Genomic DNA, 18,399 nt, shown 5'->3' with positions numbered 1-18,399 from the left:
GCAGCAACTAGTAATAACATTCACTTGTAAAAGGAATGGGATTATAAAATGAAGAATCATGCAGGTGAGTAACTTTTCTTAAACTGTTCATATCCAGCATACAGCGTGACTTCAGTTAGGGTCAGTAAAAGCACTTGCATGCATCACCTTTGCAAAAATCCGTTTAAGAGGAAAGTAAGGATAGACAGAACACACCTAGCAACTTGTAAGTAACAATGTACACTCTCCAAGAAGTATTCAGGCAGTCGGTTTAACTAAGAAAGTGTTCACAATTCAAGTTTATCGAGGAACCAGCTTTTCCAAAGCCAGTAGGATCAAGAAGATGGACCTTTATTTTTATTTTTTGAATTTATATAGTGTGCAGGCAGCCCTGGGGCATCATGGCGCTGTTACAGAATATTCACTTAGATAGAATAATACATAAAAAAATAGATCAGAACAACCATTGTGAAGACAACTGCACGATTTGAGTGGGCATGTTCCAGGGTTCCATGGGAACTGCCTGAGAGGGAGATCTAGTTGAAGAGCTTGGTTTTCAGAGCTCTTCGGAACACTGAGGGAGGTTTCCTTCCTGAGAGTGAGGGGCAGAGCATTCCAATTTTTGGGTGCTAGAACAGGGAAGCTTGCGCCCACAGCTCTGGCTATCTTAAAGGTAGGGACAGTGAGCTGGTGGGCTGGTCCTTTGGGAAACCAGCAAAGCCAAAGTCAAATGGACAGCACCTGTTCTGATGAAAATCTTCAGAGCAAGGTTAAGTAACCAGTTAGTTCTAGAAAACATAGGAGCTCAAAAAGGAGCCTTTCGGATAGCACACAGGTTTCTAGACCTACACATTGGAGTGGAGTTAAACTGCCAATTGAAGAAAACAGCACTCCCAAACCGAAGGAGCACCGAAAATGGCCTAAGATAAGTGTAACTCAAGCCCGACAGTACCTGAAGAGTGAAGTAGTTGACAATGTAGCTGGTCGCCTTCTGGATGCAACGATAAAGGTCCTGCTCCTTGGTTGTGGTGACGAAAGGGGTGGCATTCAGTAGGCTTCTGCAGCAGCACTTAAGCGAAGGGGGTCGGGCAGCTAAGGCTTCAGCTCACTCCAGTGGCTCTTTATGGTGCCTTTTTTTTTTAGCACCAGGAAGAAACTAAGATCGCTGGTAGCTTCCCTGTTGAGTTGAAAACTGGGTCAGTACAGCTGCAGGGCTTCACCGGTACTTCCACGGCTTCGGGTTTCCAGCTCCAGTGGTCGACTCTCCATGTAGTCCAAAAATCCTCACCTTATATGCTGAAATCTATTCATTCTCCCCTATGGGGCTGTCAAGCCGCCAAGTTTAAACTGGTTTCAGCCCAGCACACCTACAAAGGATAGTGAAGTCTTGGTACCCTCCCTCACTGCCTGCCTTTTCAGACACACTGGAGCCTGGGTGGGCTTCAGGGCTAATGTCTGCCAAAGACAAAACTCACAAAGGACTCAATATACTCCAAACTATAGAAGAGCCCAGAAGAAACTAACTAAAAATGACGAAAAGAAACGAAGACGGGCCATTTTGAGAAAATGGTCAGCCATGGGTGCTCTATTGAAGCTGAAAAATCAGCCTGCCAGTAACCAGCACAAAAAGATAGAAAAAGTATCCACTGCCACCAGCCATTAAAGTTAAATACTGTAACAAAAGTTGCAGGAGTAGTGGGATAAGGAGTTACAAGGTAACCCTCCCAACACGCCACATAAGGTGGTGTGTGCTGGACCCAGAAAGTTAAGTAAGCCTGAAATCTGCTGCCCTGTCCGATCCTATTCCTTTGGCCCTTCTTAAGAAGATACTGCCAAATATAGTGCCTTGCCTTGTAACGCCTCTTGCTGTGATGGTGTGGTACCCTCAGAGTTAAAAGGCACCAGTGATTCCACTCTTGAAGAAACCCTCTCTGGACGCGACAGTACTGGCGGGTTTCTGCACGGGCCTAGTGTCCGTAGTTGATCTGACCATGCTGGCTGATCAGGGCAGTGTGAGCGCCCTGATATTATTAGATCAGTCAGCGGCATCTGACACTGTTGACCATGCCATCCTGTTATCTTGCCTACGGGCTACAGGCCTCCAGCCCGGTCCTGGCCTGGTGGGCAATCTATCTCTACCTCCCCATTTGTCATCTTTTCAGATTCTTCCTAGCCGGTTTCCTCAGGGTTCGGCCTTGTCCCTCATGTTTAATATCTATATTCAGCCACTGATTCGCCTTTAGTTTTCGGCGCTACTCTTATGCCAACGACACTCAGACCCTGGTCCGTTTGGATCAGGAAGATGATGCGGTGGCTGCAAAGTTTCGTGAGTGTCTGTCGGCAGTAGGAAACTGGATGAGTGCGAATTGGCTGAAGCTGAATGGGGACAAGACCGAAGTCTTGGTGGTGGGCTCTTCTCCAATCACAGCGGAATGGTCCGGTTCTTTCTGGCCTTCCACTTTGGGTGACGGTCCTACCCTGGTGAAGGTGGTTAAGAATCTTGAGGTCCTTCTGTCTTCTGATCTGGTTATGTCACCACAGGTTAGTGCTGTTTGTAAGACCAATAATTTTGTTCTCAGGGTTCTGCCTTTTTTTGCCGAAAAAGCTGCAGCCCCTATTGGTATCCTCCTTGGTTACCAGCCGGCTAGATTACTGCACATCACCATCTGGCACAACCTCTTAGGGTGGTGCACCGTCTCCAATTGCGGCAGAATTTAACAGCTAGGGTGGCGACTGCGTCACCTTATGGTGCTCATTTAAGTCTGGTACTTAGGGCACTGCACTGGTTCCCAGTGGCCCAAAGAATCCAAATCAAGCCCCTGTGTCTAGTACACCGGGCTTTCTGTAAACAAGGACCTGAATATCTGCAGGATAAGATCTCTCCGTATGTCCCTGGCAGACCCTTGCAGTCAGTAGATGCTAAACTATTGGCCATTCCAAAGATACGTAGGGCCCGCATTGGTAGGTGTGCGTTTTGTAATGCGGCCAGCTGGCTCTGGAATGACCTACCTGCTGACCTGAGAGTGGTAATAGATTATTTTGAATTTAGGAAAGCTCTGAAACCATGGTTGGTCCAAGGTCCTCTGTTATGGTCCTTATCTCTCTCCTATTATCGCACCAAGATGCCTTCGGGTAATAGTGGGCGTAGCAAATTGCCATAACATAACATGTTAACTTATTACTTTTGGGAACTGTAGTTCGCAGCAGAGAATGAAATGCAATATAAAGGGAAGTCCAAGGGACTCCTCAATGGCACTGCACAGAGGGTGCTGGGTGTCACAAAGCAATAATAGATGCCTGTATTAAACTATGGAGGAAAAAATACTCCCACAAAAGTAGTCAAATAAGAATCCCAGTCAGAGAAAAAGAAGGAGTAGTAAAAAGTTCCACTCACACAGGAGATTAAAATTCAAAAAGTCCAGAGACCAGCAAAAGTGCTGGGGGTCTCAGGTTAAAGTGAATTTATGCAGAAACCGATAATGCTCCCTAACAAAATCCTAATAAGTGTGTTCTGAATATGATCTGAAGAGGTTTATCAAAGTAAGACTGGCCAATGAAAATGGAAGAAGCACTTCCTGTACAATCATGTTTGGGAGCATTTAACTGTTGCAAAACTGTATAAAAGACGTGAACTGAGAGTGTTGAGACTTGGGTTTGTTTGGTCCTGCAACATCATCCAACCGGTCCCCAGAGCTTTGTACAATAAACTTGCTTTAAGTACATCTGTGTACTCGCTAAAGTGGTGGGCATGTTTGGCTTGAGGTGATTAAAGGCCCACCTGCACAATAGTCAGGCCAAGGAGTAAACAATCAAAAAGGTAGGGTGGGGAGGGGAGATCATAGAATATGGAGGAAAAGTTGCCTAAAAGAACTTTGCCAACAGCCACCATGCCGTGTATATTTATAGACTTCCCCTGATGTACTAGGGACTTTTAAATCTATTACTCATTCATAGGTTATACATTTTATCTGTGTGCGTTGATAGGTGTTCCTCCTTGAGGTGTAATATAGCCTTCTGGGCCTAGGGACTGTCTACCAAAGTCTAGGATTGCCTTTTAGATAATCCTCCTAGCTGAGGAGGACATAGCATTCCCCTCTGCTCAACCTATAAGTACTACACAGAGTTCTAGGCATAAGTGTTAAGTATAATACTTCATGAAGAAGGTAATAGGAAGCCTGCACCAACTTCTGCTGGGTAGCTTGGGATTCTGAACACAATCATTGTCACTGTGTGATATCGTCTAGCAGTCTCTTAAACGTATGCCTGAAAGCTCATGTGTATGGGGCATACCACCAGGTATCAGGCCTACATTTTAGGTTAAGGATTGATTTGGGTCTTGAAGGGCCCTTCAATTTAACCTACTTTACTCTGCAATGCGCTCTGTGTAACCAGGTTACTTATTTTCTCCCATCATAAATATCTTGTGTGACTTTATAATAAAACCTTTATTTTAGCAGTACAACTGCGTGGGTTTTTCTTGTGTGGTGTCTGTTGGGACTAAATGTACTGTCAAGCTTCCTCCCTCCTAAAGTTAAGCCCGACTGCTCCATTACAGATATCGATGGAGTCTGATCTTCCATTTTGGGTGACACACTGCGTCACCATTCAGTTAGATGATTACACTGCCCTCACTAGAGGGTTGTGCAAAAATGTCCCAAGCAAGGAACGATTCTGAAAATCCATCTTAACAAAAAGGGAGCCCCCACCCCCCTCCAGCACTGATTGGTCCACAGACTTAACAGTGAATCCAAAATGACACTACAAAGGGGAATATATGGGTCCCTGGCACACCCCCACATAGGAGGGTGTGGGGGGGGGGGGGGGGGGGGGGTGCTGCCACAGAAAAGCATGCAAGACAAAACCAAGAGGAGAAGTCACCCCACAACAGAAACGTAAAAGGTTCCAGTAGTCGTAGAAGGTAAGTAAAAGACGGAGAGGCTGAGATCAATGAAAACAATCCCAGTGAGTCCAGCAGCAGTGCTGGGAGGCTCAGGACAGAGGCCAAGATTGGCAAAAATTAAATCTACTTAACAGCAAAAAGACTGTAAATCAGAAAGCCCGCAGTAGGTTTAGGAAATTCATCAAGTTAGCAAAATTACACCTAAAAATGAATTTGGCCCAACAGTAACTAGTGAGGTGGGGGGGGGGGGGATTGGGAGACATGAAAAGGCAGCATCTTCGATCAGACATGCTGAACTCCTCAGGTGCCAAAGGAATTTATTCAAGATAAGAAATATATGGTTATTCTGTAAAGCAAGTCATAAGTACAGATAAACTGGGGTGGCAAGTAGAAATAAAGTCAATATTAGAATTGCCCATTTTGATGGGAGACTGCATAGTCTTGGAGTGAAAGAGAAGCCGCTTTGGTCCTGTGCTGCCATCCATTTACAGTGCCACCATCTCCCGCTGAGTGCTTGCTGTTCACAGTGTTCCTTATACATACAATGAAAGAGCTTCACCTACCTTAAAGTACCACAGGAGGTATTTGCTCTTGCAGTCCTCACTGCAGAAGTCCCAAGTGCTGCCATCCAGCTCCTCGGTCACTGCCCGCTGACAAGTCTGAGAGCAGTACGTACAGGTAATGCAGCATAATCCCAGGTTTTTGGTGAAATCTTGTTTGTACAGCAGGACACATCCTATAAAAGGAAGAGTGGGCAAATCAGATCGGGGGAGGGATTGAACTCTTGTCCGGTTACGCGCCTTGCAGAGCTCTGCATTATATACCTACTCCACAACAGAAAAACAATGTATGCTACTGCTCTTCCTTCCCTACCGATGACGTTATTTCACCCAACATAGCGCAAGACCTTTTCATTATTTTTAATCAAATTAATCTTTCACCCTGGTTTAGATGCTGCTTTTGTAGGCCTGGACCGAGATCGACTTGCAGGTTCATCCAGCCTACCCAGCTTAGAGGCTGCTCACACCGACTACCTTGTTGCTTGCTAGCCATATTTCTGGTGAGGAAGGATGAAAAATTGGCACTAGCCACTGATATTTGACCCTTGGCAACTAGGAAAATGGTCCACTGTTGGTATGTATATAATTGAGGTGGCAAGTGACTTTATGGCTGGCTAGTTGCTGGCATCTTGAATTTCTGCTGCCCCCTGTGGTGAGGGATGTGAAACCACCAACCATAAGGGAAAGAGGATTCCTACCAAAAAGATATACAAAACTCTTTATATGTAGCTATGCCAGTACAGTTTGGAGTCACTCAAAGGAGGGAGGAAGGCTGATGGGGAGGTGCAGTTAGTGCCAATAGATACCAGAGTGCGCTGAAAAATGGTTCCACGTGTTTTCATTGCGGCCACTTCAATCTATGGCATTTTTACCATCTGGTGTTCAATGATATTCTTTCATGGGGTGTGCCCCACCCCTCACCCTAATGCCCATCTAAGCCTCCCTCATCCGATCAACCTCCACAACCTAATCCCCTTACGCCAAACCCCCACACAATTTTACAAATCAGCAAAAATTGCTGCAGTGAAAACTAGACTGTTAAAATGCAAACTAATAAAGTGGCCGCAATGAAAACACTGTACATAGTGAAAAATATATAAAACACTATTCTAAGACTACAGATCGTTGAGCTGGATTTCCAAAATCAGGCAGAAGAGAGGGAGAAGAAATTAGGAGGCCACCCTATTACAGTGAACAGCGAAGGCGTAGAGTTTGTACCGGTCAGGGTGAATACTCAGAAATGTGCTAATTCCCCATCTACCTTAGAGACCCCCAGTACTTTTGCTGGACTTTAGGACTTATTTTTATCCTGGGGAGAGCGAGACTTTTCCCACGCTCGCATGTATTTTAATGTGATTTAGACTGGGTTTCTTTTGACTTTGGAGCCCGACAAACTCCATAGGCATCACCTTTACATTGTGTCACACAGCACCTTCAGTGCAGTAGCACATGAGTCTTTCAGATTTCCCCAAGGATTAAATTACTTCTCTTGGTGAAACTACTGTTTCCAAGAGCAGTGAAGTGAAATTGACTTAGATTTTGTAACTTTCTAGACACTGCACACACCATCATACCATAGGGTGCTGGAGGGGTTACTTAGTATCTCCTTTGTCTAGTTTCTCATGTAGCATTTTTATGTTACCCTTTCTACAATGAATGGCTGTTGGCAGTGGTTTACTCTTTACTACCATTGTGGGTGTTTACCACGGGCTGCATTTGCAGCTGCAGTAAAGCACCCATGGGTGCCCAATTTGTCAAATTTGTTTTGCCTTTTGCCATTTCTTGCTGGAAAGGTCCTTCTTGAGACTTACTCTGCACGCCAAAATGGTTTGGTTGGTTTTGTCTTTGGCGGGATTCACGAGTGAAGGCAGTCTCTGGCTCCAGGGTGTCTGGCAGGGGCAGGAAGTGAGGTAGGTGCCCAAAACTGTGTGCTTAATCCCCTTGGTTACAAGAATGCACCCAAAGGTGATTGGCCGGCTGGCTGTACGGCAAGGACAGCCACCCTGCTGTGTGATTGAGAGCTAGGCTGGATGGAATGGGAGAAACCTACATAAAGGCCAAGGCATTTTGGCTTTCCAGGCAGTGTCGACCGATCGACGAAGGAATCCGAAGAAGAACTTGGAAGAGACGCCTGCTGCAACTCCTGGACCGTTGGTTTGCCCGGTGAAGCCCTGCTGCTGTGCTGAAGCTCCAAATTCGTTTTGACTCTAGAGAAGCCCTGCAAGGACGACTTCTCCCCTTCAGTTGGTGGGAACAATCAACTCCAAAGTGAACTAGTTTCGACATCCTCTCGGAGATGGCTGTAATACCACTGCTGCTGCTGGAACCAAAGTGCCAGGGAGAAGAACACCAAACCGAGTGCATCGGTTTTAAGTCGGACCCATGTTTCAGGAAGATCCCCCAGACTCGCCTGAAGCAGGACTGGCCAAGCCTGAGCCACCTCAGAGTCCTGGACCCCAGATGCAAGGAAAGTCCAGAGTGATATCTGTGAGACCACGGTGGTGCTATTTGCTATAGACGCAAGGAGATGAACTGCAAAGTGACACTGAATTGAAGTTTGCCCATTGTTGGGGCTGACCTTCCCATTGCAGTGCAGGAGTCCCCAGACGTCCTCCCCCTTGTCCCCACGACTGAGGCACAAGAACACCAGGATCTGCAGAGCTGTACAGGAACATAAGCCAGATGGCACCATTTCTTCTAACCAAAGGTACTGTAAAGTTTAAGATGACTTGCCTCTTGTGGTGTAGCCTTACTTGTTCTCAGTGGAGACTGGTCTTGGTTAACCTTGCAAAGTTGCTTGCAACTTTGTCCCTCACAAGCCTCCAAGCTTGTGGCCCTTCAAGTGATCTAATTTCTACACACCTTTCTAAAAACATTGTGCAAGACTTTTACTTACCTGCAAAGAAGATCTTCAGCTCCCCTAGACTTTGCTCAACTAACATTGGCTGCCCTGGGTCCCTGAGAGACTTTTCACACCTGACTTTGTGCCTTTACCTTTCCCCCAGGAAAGGGTTAATTTACTTTGCATTGGAGGGTTCAAAAAGTACTTGCCAGCTTCAGAATATTTGTTAACCATTGTTTTATTCCCTCATCTTTTACTTTTGACACTAACCTCAATATTGCTATAAAATGTGCCAGTGATGTATCATAGTCCACAGTGGCCTAGTTATTTGAGTCACCTGAGGGTGTAGGAAGTGTGTGCGCCATCCCCAATGGGCATCATCTCATTTAGAGGCTGTTTTTTTAAGTCTTTTTTGAAGTGTTACATATTCTGCTCCCTTCTGAAGAAAGCTTATAAAACAGACTTAAATTAATTATTGTTTACTCAAGAAACCTTGTGTAAGAGCTTATTTGAATATTTGCCACTGTGAATCTCTGTGTAACCACTCCACTGCTCACATTGACCCCTCTTGATAAGTCTGGCTGCTCAGCCACACTACCAACCTGTAGTGCAGACTTATACCAAAGGTTGGGTTCCTATTGCCAGGCGGTCAAGGTTGCTGTAGTCTCCCAAAGGGTACTGCACCCAATCTTGCCTAACAATTTCTAAAACATTGTGCAAGACCTGCGAGAAGTGTTTCAGCTCACCTAGACATTTGCTCAACTAACATTGCCTGTCCTGGCTCCCTGAAAGACTTAGCTCCGACTTTGTGCTTTAACTAGGACTCAACAAAGGTCACACAGATAACTTGTGTAGCTGGGAAAGGCTTAATTTACTTTGCATTGGAGAGTTCAAAAAGTACTTACCTGCTTCAGAATATTTGTTAACCATTGTTTTATTCCCTCATCTTTTACTTTTGACACTAACCTCAATATGGCTCTAAATGTGCCAGTGGTGTATCATAGTCCAGTGTCCTAGTTATTTGAGTCACTGTAGGGTGTAGGAATGTGTCTGTGTGTCATCCCAAATGGGTATCTACTGATTAAGAGAATTCAAGAGTATTTATTGAAGTATATTTTTGTGTTACATGATTGCTCCCTTCTAAAGAAAGCTTATTCAACTGACTGTTGGATTAATAAATAATTGTTTAATCAAGAAACCTTGATTAAGTGTTTATTTGGATACTTGTCACTCAATCTCTATGTTGCAACCCTAAAGTTCACTATGACCCCTCTTGAGATGAGCCTGGCTGCTCAGTCACTTTACCAACTTGTGTAGTACATGCCTATACCAAAGGTTGGGTTAACTATTGCCAAGAGGACAAGGCTGGTGCAGTCTCCCACAGGGTACTTCGTACAATATTGCCCAACAGTACCCAATCAAGGTAAAGCATCAGAGCTGCAAGGTTTACCCAGAGGAAGGGTGAGACAGTGGTGTAGGGCTAAAATGAGTACACACAGGCCAACATCAATAATTCTAGTTAGGACATGTATGCATAACCAACATTACTTTCAAGCTACAGAAGAACAGGTTAATTACCAACTGTAACGTTCTTTCGATTGGATGTTCCTCCCACATATTCATCTTAGATATTCGTATCTTCAGCTTTGCTGCTTTGGAGAAAAAGAAAAATTCTCCAGCAGAGGGCGCTACGCTCGAGGTTGCGTCGCTGATGTCCCTCGGAGACTGCCGTTGAGTGTCGACGTCATCCGCAGTTTTAAGGGCTCGAGCAGCACCCATTGGCTTTAATTCTGTTTTTTAGTATATTTTCCATTGATGAGTTGATAAGGTGTAGCCCTTAGACTGTAAGCTCTCAAGGAGCATTGAGTGTAAAATACGTAAACTGAACAGCGGGGTAGGATGGGAGGGACAATGAGGAATACGTGGGAAGAACATCAATCGAAAGAACTTTACAGTTGGTAAGTAACTTGTTCTTTGAATGGATTATGTTCTCCCACGTATTCCGCATCTTAGATGGGCTCCCAAAGCAGTATGAATTTGGAGGAGGGAGTACCAGAAAGTATTAATCATGGACTGTATGAAGGACAGCTTTGGCAAAGCGACTTGTGATGTTTAATCTAGAGAATAATGCTTCACAAGTGTGCATACAGAGCCAGGTGGCCGCTGCACAAATGTCTTGCATTGGGGCATCCCTCTGACGAGCTGTTGAGGTTGCCATGCCCCTTGTTGAATGAGCCCCCAGCCCATCTGGAGTATCTTTTCCAGCCAACCTATAGCATTCAGTGATTCCCAAAATTATCCATCTGAACAATGTTTGTTTGGTTACTGCTAGATACAATTTGTGTCCAGTATATCCCACAAAAAGCTGATCACGCCTAAATTTAGCCACTCTGGAGATCTAGAAACTGAGGGACCTTCTAGGATTTAGTCTGTGTAACCTTTCTTCAATGGGGAGGAGGATAAAAAGGAAGGTAAATAGATTTTTCTCGACGGGGAAAGTCAGACTATTTTTGGCATAAAAGAGGGTTTGACTAAGAGTAAGCTTGTCCTTATGAAAAATTGTGTGAGGCGACGTACAAGAGAGTGCCTGCAACTCACTCACCCTGCGAGCTGAATTGCAACTGGAAGTATTTTCTTTAGCGTAAGGAGTCTTAACGGGCAAGAATGTAAGGGCTCAAATGAAATATGTGAGGAAATTTAAAACTAAATTTAAATCCCAGACGGGTACCTGAAAAGGGGTTGGGTACACATTTGCGAGTCCTTTTAGGAACTGAATAATCAAAAGCATTTTGAAGTAAGGCACTTCTGAGGAGTGCTAAAAAATAGATAGCGCTGCTAAGTATCCTTTTATTGTACCAGCCTGGAGCCCCAAATTGGCCAAGTGTAAAAGGAAAGAAAGTACTGTAGGAGTATTACATAAGAATGGATCCACATTCTTATCCCTGAACCAGTTACTGAACTTGTGCCAACGACACCGGTACAAGGTTTTTGTTGCTGCCCTTCTGGCAGCAGCAAAATCTCCATAACGTCACCCGGGAGTTCCCAATACTTATATCTCAGCCTCTCAGAAACCATGCGTGAAGGCCAAGTGTCTTGACTTCTGGATGGAGAACCAGACCTTCCTCTTGCGAGAGAAGAGCCTCTCTTTGTGGAAGACGTATTGGAGGGCAGATGGACATGTCCAGAAGGTCCGGGTACCACGTCCTCCTGGCCCAATTATGGATTTCCTGAACTTCCTCAACCTCCTGATTAGCTGATGAATCACAGGGACTGGAGGAAACACATAAGAGTGGAAATACCCAGTCCACTATGAACGCATCCCCTAGAGCTCCTCAGAGGAATTTACCTTGAGCAGTACAGTTCACATTTCCTGCTGACACTGGTCGCAAACAGATCCACTTGAAGGACTTCCTGAGCTAGTTCCCACTCGTGAGAAACAAGTGCTCTGCCTGCTCAGAGCGTCCGCCGCCGTGTTCTGCTCTCCGGCTAGGTGAACTTCCGACAGATTCCTTCTTGCATTGCCCAGAACCAGAGCTGCATTGACTCTCTGCACAGTGGTAGTAACCCTACCCCTCCTCTCCTGTTGAGGTAGTACATGGCCACTGTCTTGTCCGTCATCAGGAAATTCTTTCCCTGTACAGAGGACAGAAAGGCCTTCAGCGCTAGTCTGATTGCCCTTCGCTCCAAAAGGTTGATGTGTACTTTGGACTCCGATGGAGACCAACGACCGCTGATGGTCAGATCGTTGGTGTGGGCTCCCCACCACGTGAGTGAGGGGTCCATCACTAATGTTATCTCCAGATGGGTTTGCCAAAAAGATTCTCCCTTGAGGATATTTTTTCCTTGCAAGCCCACCACAGAAGATATTGAGGCACTCTGGCTGGAATTTGGAATTTGGAGAAGATTTGACATATCCCCGAAAATTGGGACCATTGAGTCCTGAGGACCCATTGAAGGGATCTCATTCCCAATCTGGTCTCTGGCACCAGAAAAATGCAGGATGCCATGAGGCCGGGCAACCTCAGAAAATCAAAGGCTGGCAGATGCTCGGCATTCTGGAACTTTGCTATCATCTGCAGAATGTGATGAGGTCTCATTTGGGGAGGCAAGGCTTTGCCCGAGGAAGTATCCAGGACTGCTCCGATGAATTGAATTCGCTCCGATGAATTGAATTCTTTGGAATGGTATCATATCTGACTTCTTATAATTGAGGGAGAAGCCCAGTCTGTGTAGGAAGTGGCAGGTCATGTTCAGATGTTCCCGGGCTTGTTCAGGTGAACATGCCCCTAATAACCAATCGTCCAGGTAAGGGTAGACATGAATCCCAACTCTCCTGAGGCTCGCTGCCACTACCACCATCAGCTTGGTGAAGACCCTTGGGGCGGAGGTCAACCCGAATGGCAGAACTCGAAACTGATAGTGAGAATTGCCAATCGCAAACCTTAGGTACTGTTAGGGAGAACTCAGTGTGCCAATCTCTTTACCTTCGATACCCCCAGAAACTTTGCTGGATTTTGAGGACTTGAATTTTTAACCTGCAGAGTGAGACCCTTTTCCCCCACTATCAAGTATTTTATTGTGATTTAAACTCGGTTTCCTTTGGTTATGGAGTCTGAAACTCCATCAGCATCATCCTTTTACATTGTGACACATAGCACCTTCAGTATACCACATGCCAAATATGGATAACTTCAGTCAGTAAGCCCTAGTCATTTTGACAGTAGAACAGCTAAAATAAATGTGTAAGGCCAGGAGTCTCACTGTTAAAGGAAAGAAAAATGAACTTATTGCAATATTGTGGAATCATCAAAGTCTGGGTAGTAGGCCTGTTACACCTACTAACTTAGGAAATGTGAATAATAATATTGAGGATGATAATTCAGAGTCTAACTAATGTTTTAGAAGAGTCGTAAGAGGAGTCTAATGAGGAGAGCCCCTCTTTACCACAACCAGCCCTTCCACCTCAAACTGTAGCCACTGGGACCCTACCAGGTCCAGTACGGAGTCCAAAGTTGGTATCTCTTGAGAGAATGATACCCGAGTTAGAGTTCAAAAGATTATAAATTCAAGCTGAAGCCAAATATCAAGACATCAAGTTAAGGGAATTGCAAATGCAGCATGCTCTTGAGATGAAGAAATTGTCTGTTGAAAATGTTTCTATCCCAGAGTCTTCTAGGTCTTCCAGTCCAAAGAGACCTTGCATGCCTAAAGAAGCAGTGAGTATGTATGATGCGAAACGTGATATTTTGGATTGGTTGGGTGCCTTTGAATATAACTATTGGATTCAGGGTTACATAGGGAATCCACTGATTCCTTGGCTTCTGTCTAGGCTCCCCCAGGTTGATACTGATGCTGTAATGGAGGTGGGGGAAGTTGAAAGAACGGAGTATGAAAGTGTGAAGCTAACTTTAATAGCTAGATTTGGGAAAACTCCCAGTACCTGAAGAGGTTTAGGACCCTCAAAAAGACTGATGGTATCCCTTGGGCTACCTGGGTGTGTGAATGTTTGAAGAACTTAGATGGTTGGTTTAAGGGTTACAGAGTAACTACCTTTGAAGGTATGAGAAGTCTACTTTTGTTGGAATCTATTTTTGAAACCTGCGCTCCAGAGCTGAGACAGCACTTGGATGACTCAAAAGAGATTGATCCCAAGAAGCTGGCAAAAGCTGCTGACTTATGGGTGGCCAACAGGGCTACTCACAAGGATTATGGGGCCACTCATAACAAGGATGAGGGAGAACAGCACAAGAAAGATGACAAAGAGAATTCTAAAACCTCCCAATCAAAAGAGGGCCACAAACATAAGAAGGAACAAGTTACTTACCTGTAACTGTTGTTCTCCAGCATGGGTCTGGCATGGATTCACATGCTCATGAATATTCCACGTCGTCAGGCTGGGAATCCTCGGTAAAGAAAAACCAGTATCAGTTTCGTTTCTGATCGGTCTTTCGTAGTAGTAACCAATCACTGGTCTCTGCGTCATACTGACCACAGCCAATGACTGCCCTCTACCTAAGCACCGCCTCTGGCAGCCATCTTCAGATTTGGAAGCACGTGAAGTGGCAGTATGACCAAGTGAAGAGCCGCAGAGGGGTAGGCGGGAGGGTTCGCATGTGAATCCATGCCAGACACATGCTGGAGAACAACAGTTACAGGTAAGTAACTTGTTCCTTCTCCAGCATCGGGTCTGGCATGGATTCACATGCTCATGAATAAAGAATACATAGCAGTACACACATGCACAACCACGGGAGGTGGCAAAGGCTCAACATTAAGCATTACATCAAACTCAACATTAAGCATCTTACCTCCTCACCAGGCTCACCTCAGGCGAACAGGTTGCGCAGCACTGCTTGGCCGACCCTGGACTCCTCCCTGGAATCCGGATCGACGCAGTAGAATTTCGTGAAGGTGTGCGTCGACCTCCACGTAGCAGCCCTGCAGATGTCCAGCAGGGGCACACCAGAAAGGAACGCCGTGGTAGCTGCGATCGCTCTGGTGGAATGGGCTCTCGGACGGCCAGGCAGCGGTCGGTTTGCCAACCGATGACAGTACATGATACAGCCGGAGAGCCATCTGGAAATGGAAGCCTTCGAGAGAGCCTTCCCCCGATTGACAGGTCCAAAGTTCACAAAGAGTTGTGACGTCTTCCGAAAACACTTCGTGCGGTCCACGTAGAACTTCAGCGCTCTAGCCACATCCAGCGAGTGCAAAGTTCTCTCAGCCGGCGACGAAGGCGACGGGAAGAATACAGGCAACACCAAGGGTTCGTTGAGGTGGAAGTCCGACGGTACCTTGGGCATGAAGGAGGGGTGCGTCCTGAGCACTACTCTTGTGTCGTGAAAAGTCAAGTACGGGGCCTTGCAGGAAAGGGCCTGGATCTCTCCCACTCGTCGTGCGGAGTTGATGGCCACAAGAAACGCTGTTTTCCACGACAGAAACTTCAACGGGGCCGAGTGCAGAGGCTCGAACGGAGGTCCCATGAGCTTGGTCAGCACCACGTTGAGCTCCCACGCCGGGGCTGGAGCCTTCACCGGCGGGAACGATCTGAACAGTCCCTTCATGAACTCTTTCACCAGACGATGAGACCACAAGGACGTCCGCCCCGTGGTTCTGGTGTATCGGGAGATCGCAGCAAGATGAATCTTGATGGACGCGTGTGCCAGTCCAGCTTTGGCCAGCGTCAGCAGGTACGGCAGTACTTGGGGAGCCGTAATCCGTAGAGGGTTAATCTTCTGTGCGTGGAAGCAGACAGAGAACCTCTTCCATTTGTGTCCGTAGCATTTAAGAGTCGAGGACGCCCTGGCCTTTGCAAGAACCTCTCTGCAGTCGGCCGGTATGTCGTATCCTCCAAACTCTAGCGCTGCAGGAGCCAGGCCTGCAAGTTCAGCGATTTTGGGTCGTGGTGGAGGATGGCGCCTCCTTCCCTGGAGAGTAGATCCGCGTCCGGGAACCATATCTGCCTCGGCCACGCAGGTGCGACGAGGATCATCCTGCACCGTGACCTCTTGAGCTGGTTGACGAGCCGGATTAGCAGTGGCAAAGGAGGGAACGCGTAGAGGAACAGGCCGTCCCAGGGGAACGAGAAAGCATCGCCCATGCTCCTCGCCTGGGGAAACCTGCTGGCGAACCTCCGGCACTTGGAGTTCGTCGCCGTCGCGAACAGGTCGATCTGGGGTGTGCCCCACCGTCGGAAGAGGCGATCCACTAGATCCTGCCGTAGTTCCCACTCGTGGCACGAGCGCAGCTCCCTGCTGAGTGAGTCGGCGATGGTGTTTTTTATCCCTGCCAGATGAAACGGCACCAGAAACATCCCTTGGGCGACTGCCCAATGCCACAGGTCCTGAGCCTCCTTGGACAGTGCTGGGGACCTGGTTCCGGCCTGTTTCCTGATGTAAAACATGGTGGTGGTGTTGTCGGTGAAGATCCTCACCACCTTGCCCTTGAGGGACGGAAGGAAGGACCTGAGGGCCCAAAACACTGCACGGAGCTCCAGGACGTTGATATGTAAGGATTTCTCCATCGGGAGCCAAAGGCCTCTTGCGTGCAGATTTTCGGTGTGCGCTCCCCACCCTTCCAGGGAGGCATCCGTGGTCACTGTCTCCTGGTGGGCTGGGGTCTGGAAGCCCACGCCCGCCGTCAGATGCGCGCGGGTGCCCCACCACCGGATCGCTCGTCGGAAACTCTCGAGTGTGATCCTTTCCTCGAAGCTGCCCGTCGTTTGGATCCAGCGCGCGTCCAGGAACTCCTGCAACGGGCGCATCCGGAGCCTGCACATGGGAATGAGGTAGATGCAGGAAGACATCATTCCGAGGAGGGACTTGATGGACCTCACCTTGGCCGCGTCGGCCACCAACATCCGTTGCACCTGGTCCTCTCCTCCGACGGGGAGGCCAGAAGGGACACTGTGTTGAGCCTTGCTCCCAGAAACAGAGCGTCTTGCGCGGGTACCAGGTGGGCTTTGGCGTAGTTCACGGAGAATCCCAGGTCCGTGAGAAGTTGGACGGTCCTTGCCGTGTGAACCACGGCGAGCTCCCTTGTCTTGGCTCGGATGAGCCAGTCGTCCAGGTAGGGGTAGACGTGGATCCCTTCCCGGCGCAGCTGCGCCGCCACCGGTGCGAGGCACTTGGTGAACACCCTGGGTGCCGACCGTAGTCCGAAGGGGAGGGCTTTGAACTGGTAATGACGCCCTTGGACCACAAACCTGAGGAATTTTCGGTGCCCCTTCAGGATGGGAATATGGAAGTAGGCATCCTCCAAATCCAACGACGACAGGAAGTCTCCTTCCTCCAGCTGACCCAGGACGTGCTGGAGGGTGACCATCCGGAACTTTTGCGCCTTGATGAACTTGTTCAGACGTCGCAGGTCTTCTTCCTGTCTTCTTCACGAGGAAGTATCTCGAGTAAACTCCGGAGCCCCGAAGCCTCTTTGGGACGAGTTCGATGGCGCCCTTCCTGAGCATCGCCTTTACCTCCAGGAGAAGTTGAGGGACGTGAAGTTCTTTCCTGGCCACGGGGGGGACGCGCGGGCACTTTCTTTGAAACTCAAGCGCGTGGCCCCGGGCCAAGGCGTCCAGCACCCAACGGTCGGTGGAGATGGACTCCCACACGCTGACGAAGCTCGCCAGCCGGCCTCCCACCGGGGTGCTTCGGTGGGGGCCCGACCCCACGGACGGTTCAATCCTGCTTCGACGAGGCTTTGCCGCCTTGTCCTTGGCGACGACGGCGGGGTCCGCCAGACTTGCCTCGTCCTCTGTAGGCCTCCTGAGACGACGAGCGGGCCGCTTGACGGTAGGAGGAGAAACCGCCGCCGGATCCTTTGGAGGCGCCCTTGCCTCCGCTGCTCCGAAAGGGCATCCGTCGTTGTTGCAGAACTCCAAGGGCCCGGGCCGTCTCGGTGTCCGCTTTAATGGCCTGAAGGGAATCGTCCACTGTTTTCCCAAACAGGTTGTTCCCATCGAAGGGCATGTCCAGGACTCTGGTCTGAACGTCTTGACGGAAGTCCGTAGCCTTGAGCCATCCACGCCGCCTAAGGCAAACGCCGTTGCCCAACTGGCGGAACCCAGTGTCGGCGATGTCCGTCGCAACGGTAATGGCGTGGTCCGAAGCCACCTCACCTTCCTGCAGGATCTCCAGGGCCTCTGCCCTCTTGTCGTCCGGCAAGAAGTCCAGCAGGGGAGCCAGTTTGTACCAGAGCTCCCTGTCGTATCGGGCCGTATGCGTTGGCAGCTTTAATCGTCGTCGCTGCAGACGAGATGACTCTGCGTCCCATAGCGTCCAATTTCTTTCCCTCGCCGTCCGGTGGGGAAGTCGATGTGGAGGCCGCACCCCCCCCCCTGCTTTTTTCCTGGCTGCCGCAGAGACGACGGAGTCCGGGGTAGGCTGCGCCCGGAGGCACAGGGGGGCCGTGCCCGGGACCCGGTACTTCTTCTCGTACCGGTCTCTTCTAGCTGGCGTCGTGGAAGGGTTCTTGAGGAGGGTGAGGCCCTCATCCCAAATGTCGTCCAATAGAGGCACTGCGAGGACCGTCTTCCTCTTGGCCTCGCACCGCTGATAAAGGAAACCTTCCTTCTTCTTCTCCTCAGGGCAGAGTTGGAAAAGCTCGGATGCCCTGGCGAT

General features: G+C 48.3%; 1 protein-coding gene across 5 annotated transcripts in view; it reads right to left on the bottom strand.

Annotated features, from left to right (window-relative positions):
* The window catches only part of ZMYM3 (zinc finger MYM-type containing 3), a 1,331,158-nt gene that overhangs the window by 628,061 nt on the left and 684,698 nt on the right, over positions 1-18,399 (bottom strand). For all 5 annotated transcript variants that reach the window (XM_069612373.1, XM_069612372.1, XM_069612371.1 and 2 more), the window contains exon 12: positions 5,443-5,615. In XM_069612373.1, coding sequence (XP_069468474.1) covers positions 5,443-5,615 — 173 coding nt within the window. The remainder of the gene's footprint in view (positions 1-5,442; positions 5,616-18,399) is intronic.

Source organism: Ambystoma mexicanum, chromosome 5p (assembly GCF_040938575.1).
Source record: "Ambystoma mexicanum isolate Mex_15411 chromosome 5p, UKY_AmexF1_1, whole genome shotgun sequence".
Lineage (NCBI taxonomy): Eukaryota > Metazoa > Chordata > Amphibia > Caudata > Ambystomatidae > Ambystoma > Ambystoma mexicanum.
This window is presented reverse-complemented; position numbering and strand designations above follow the sequence as displayed.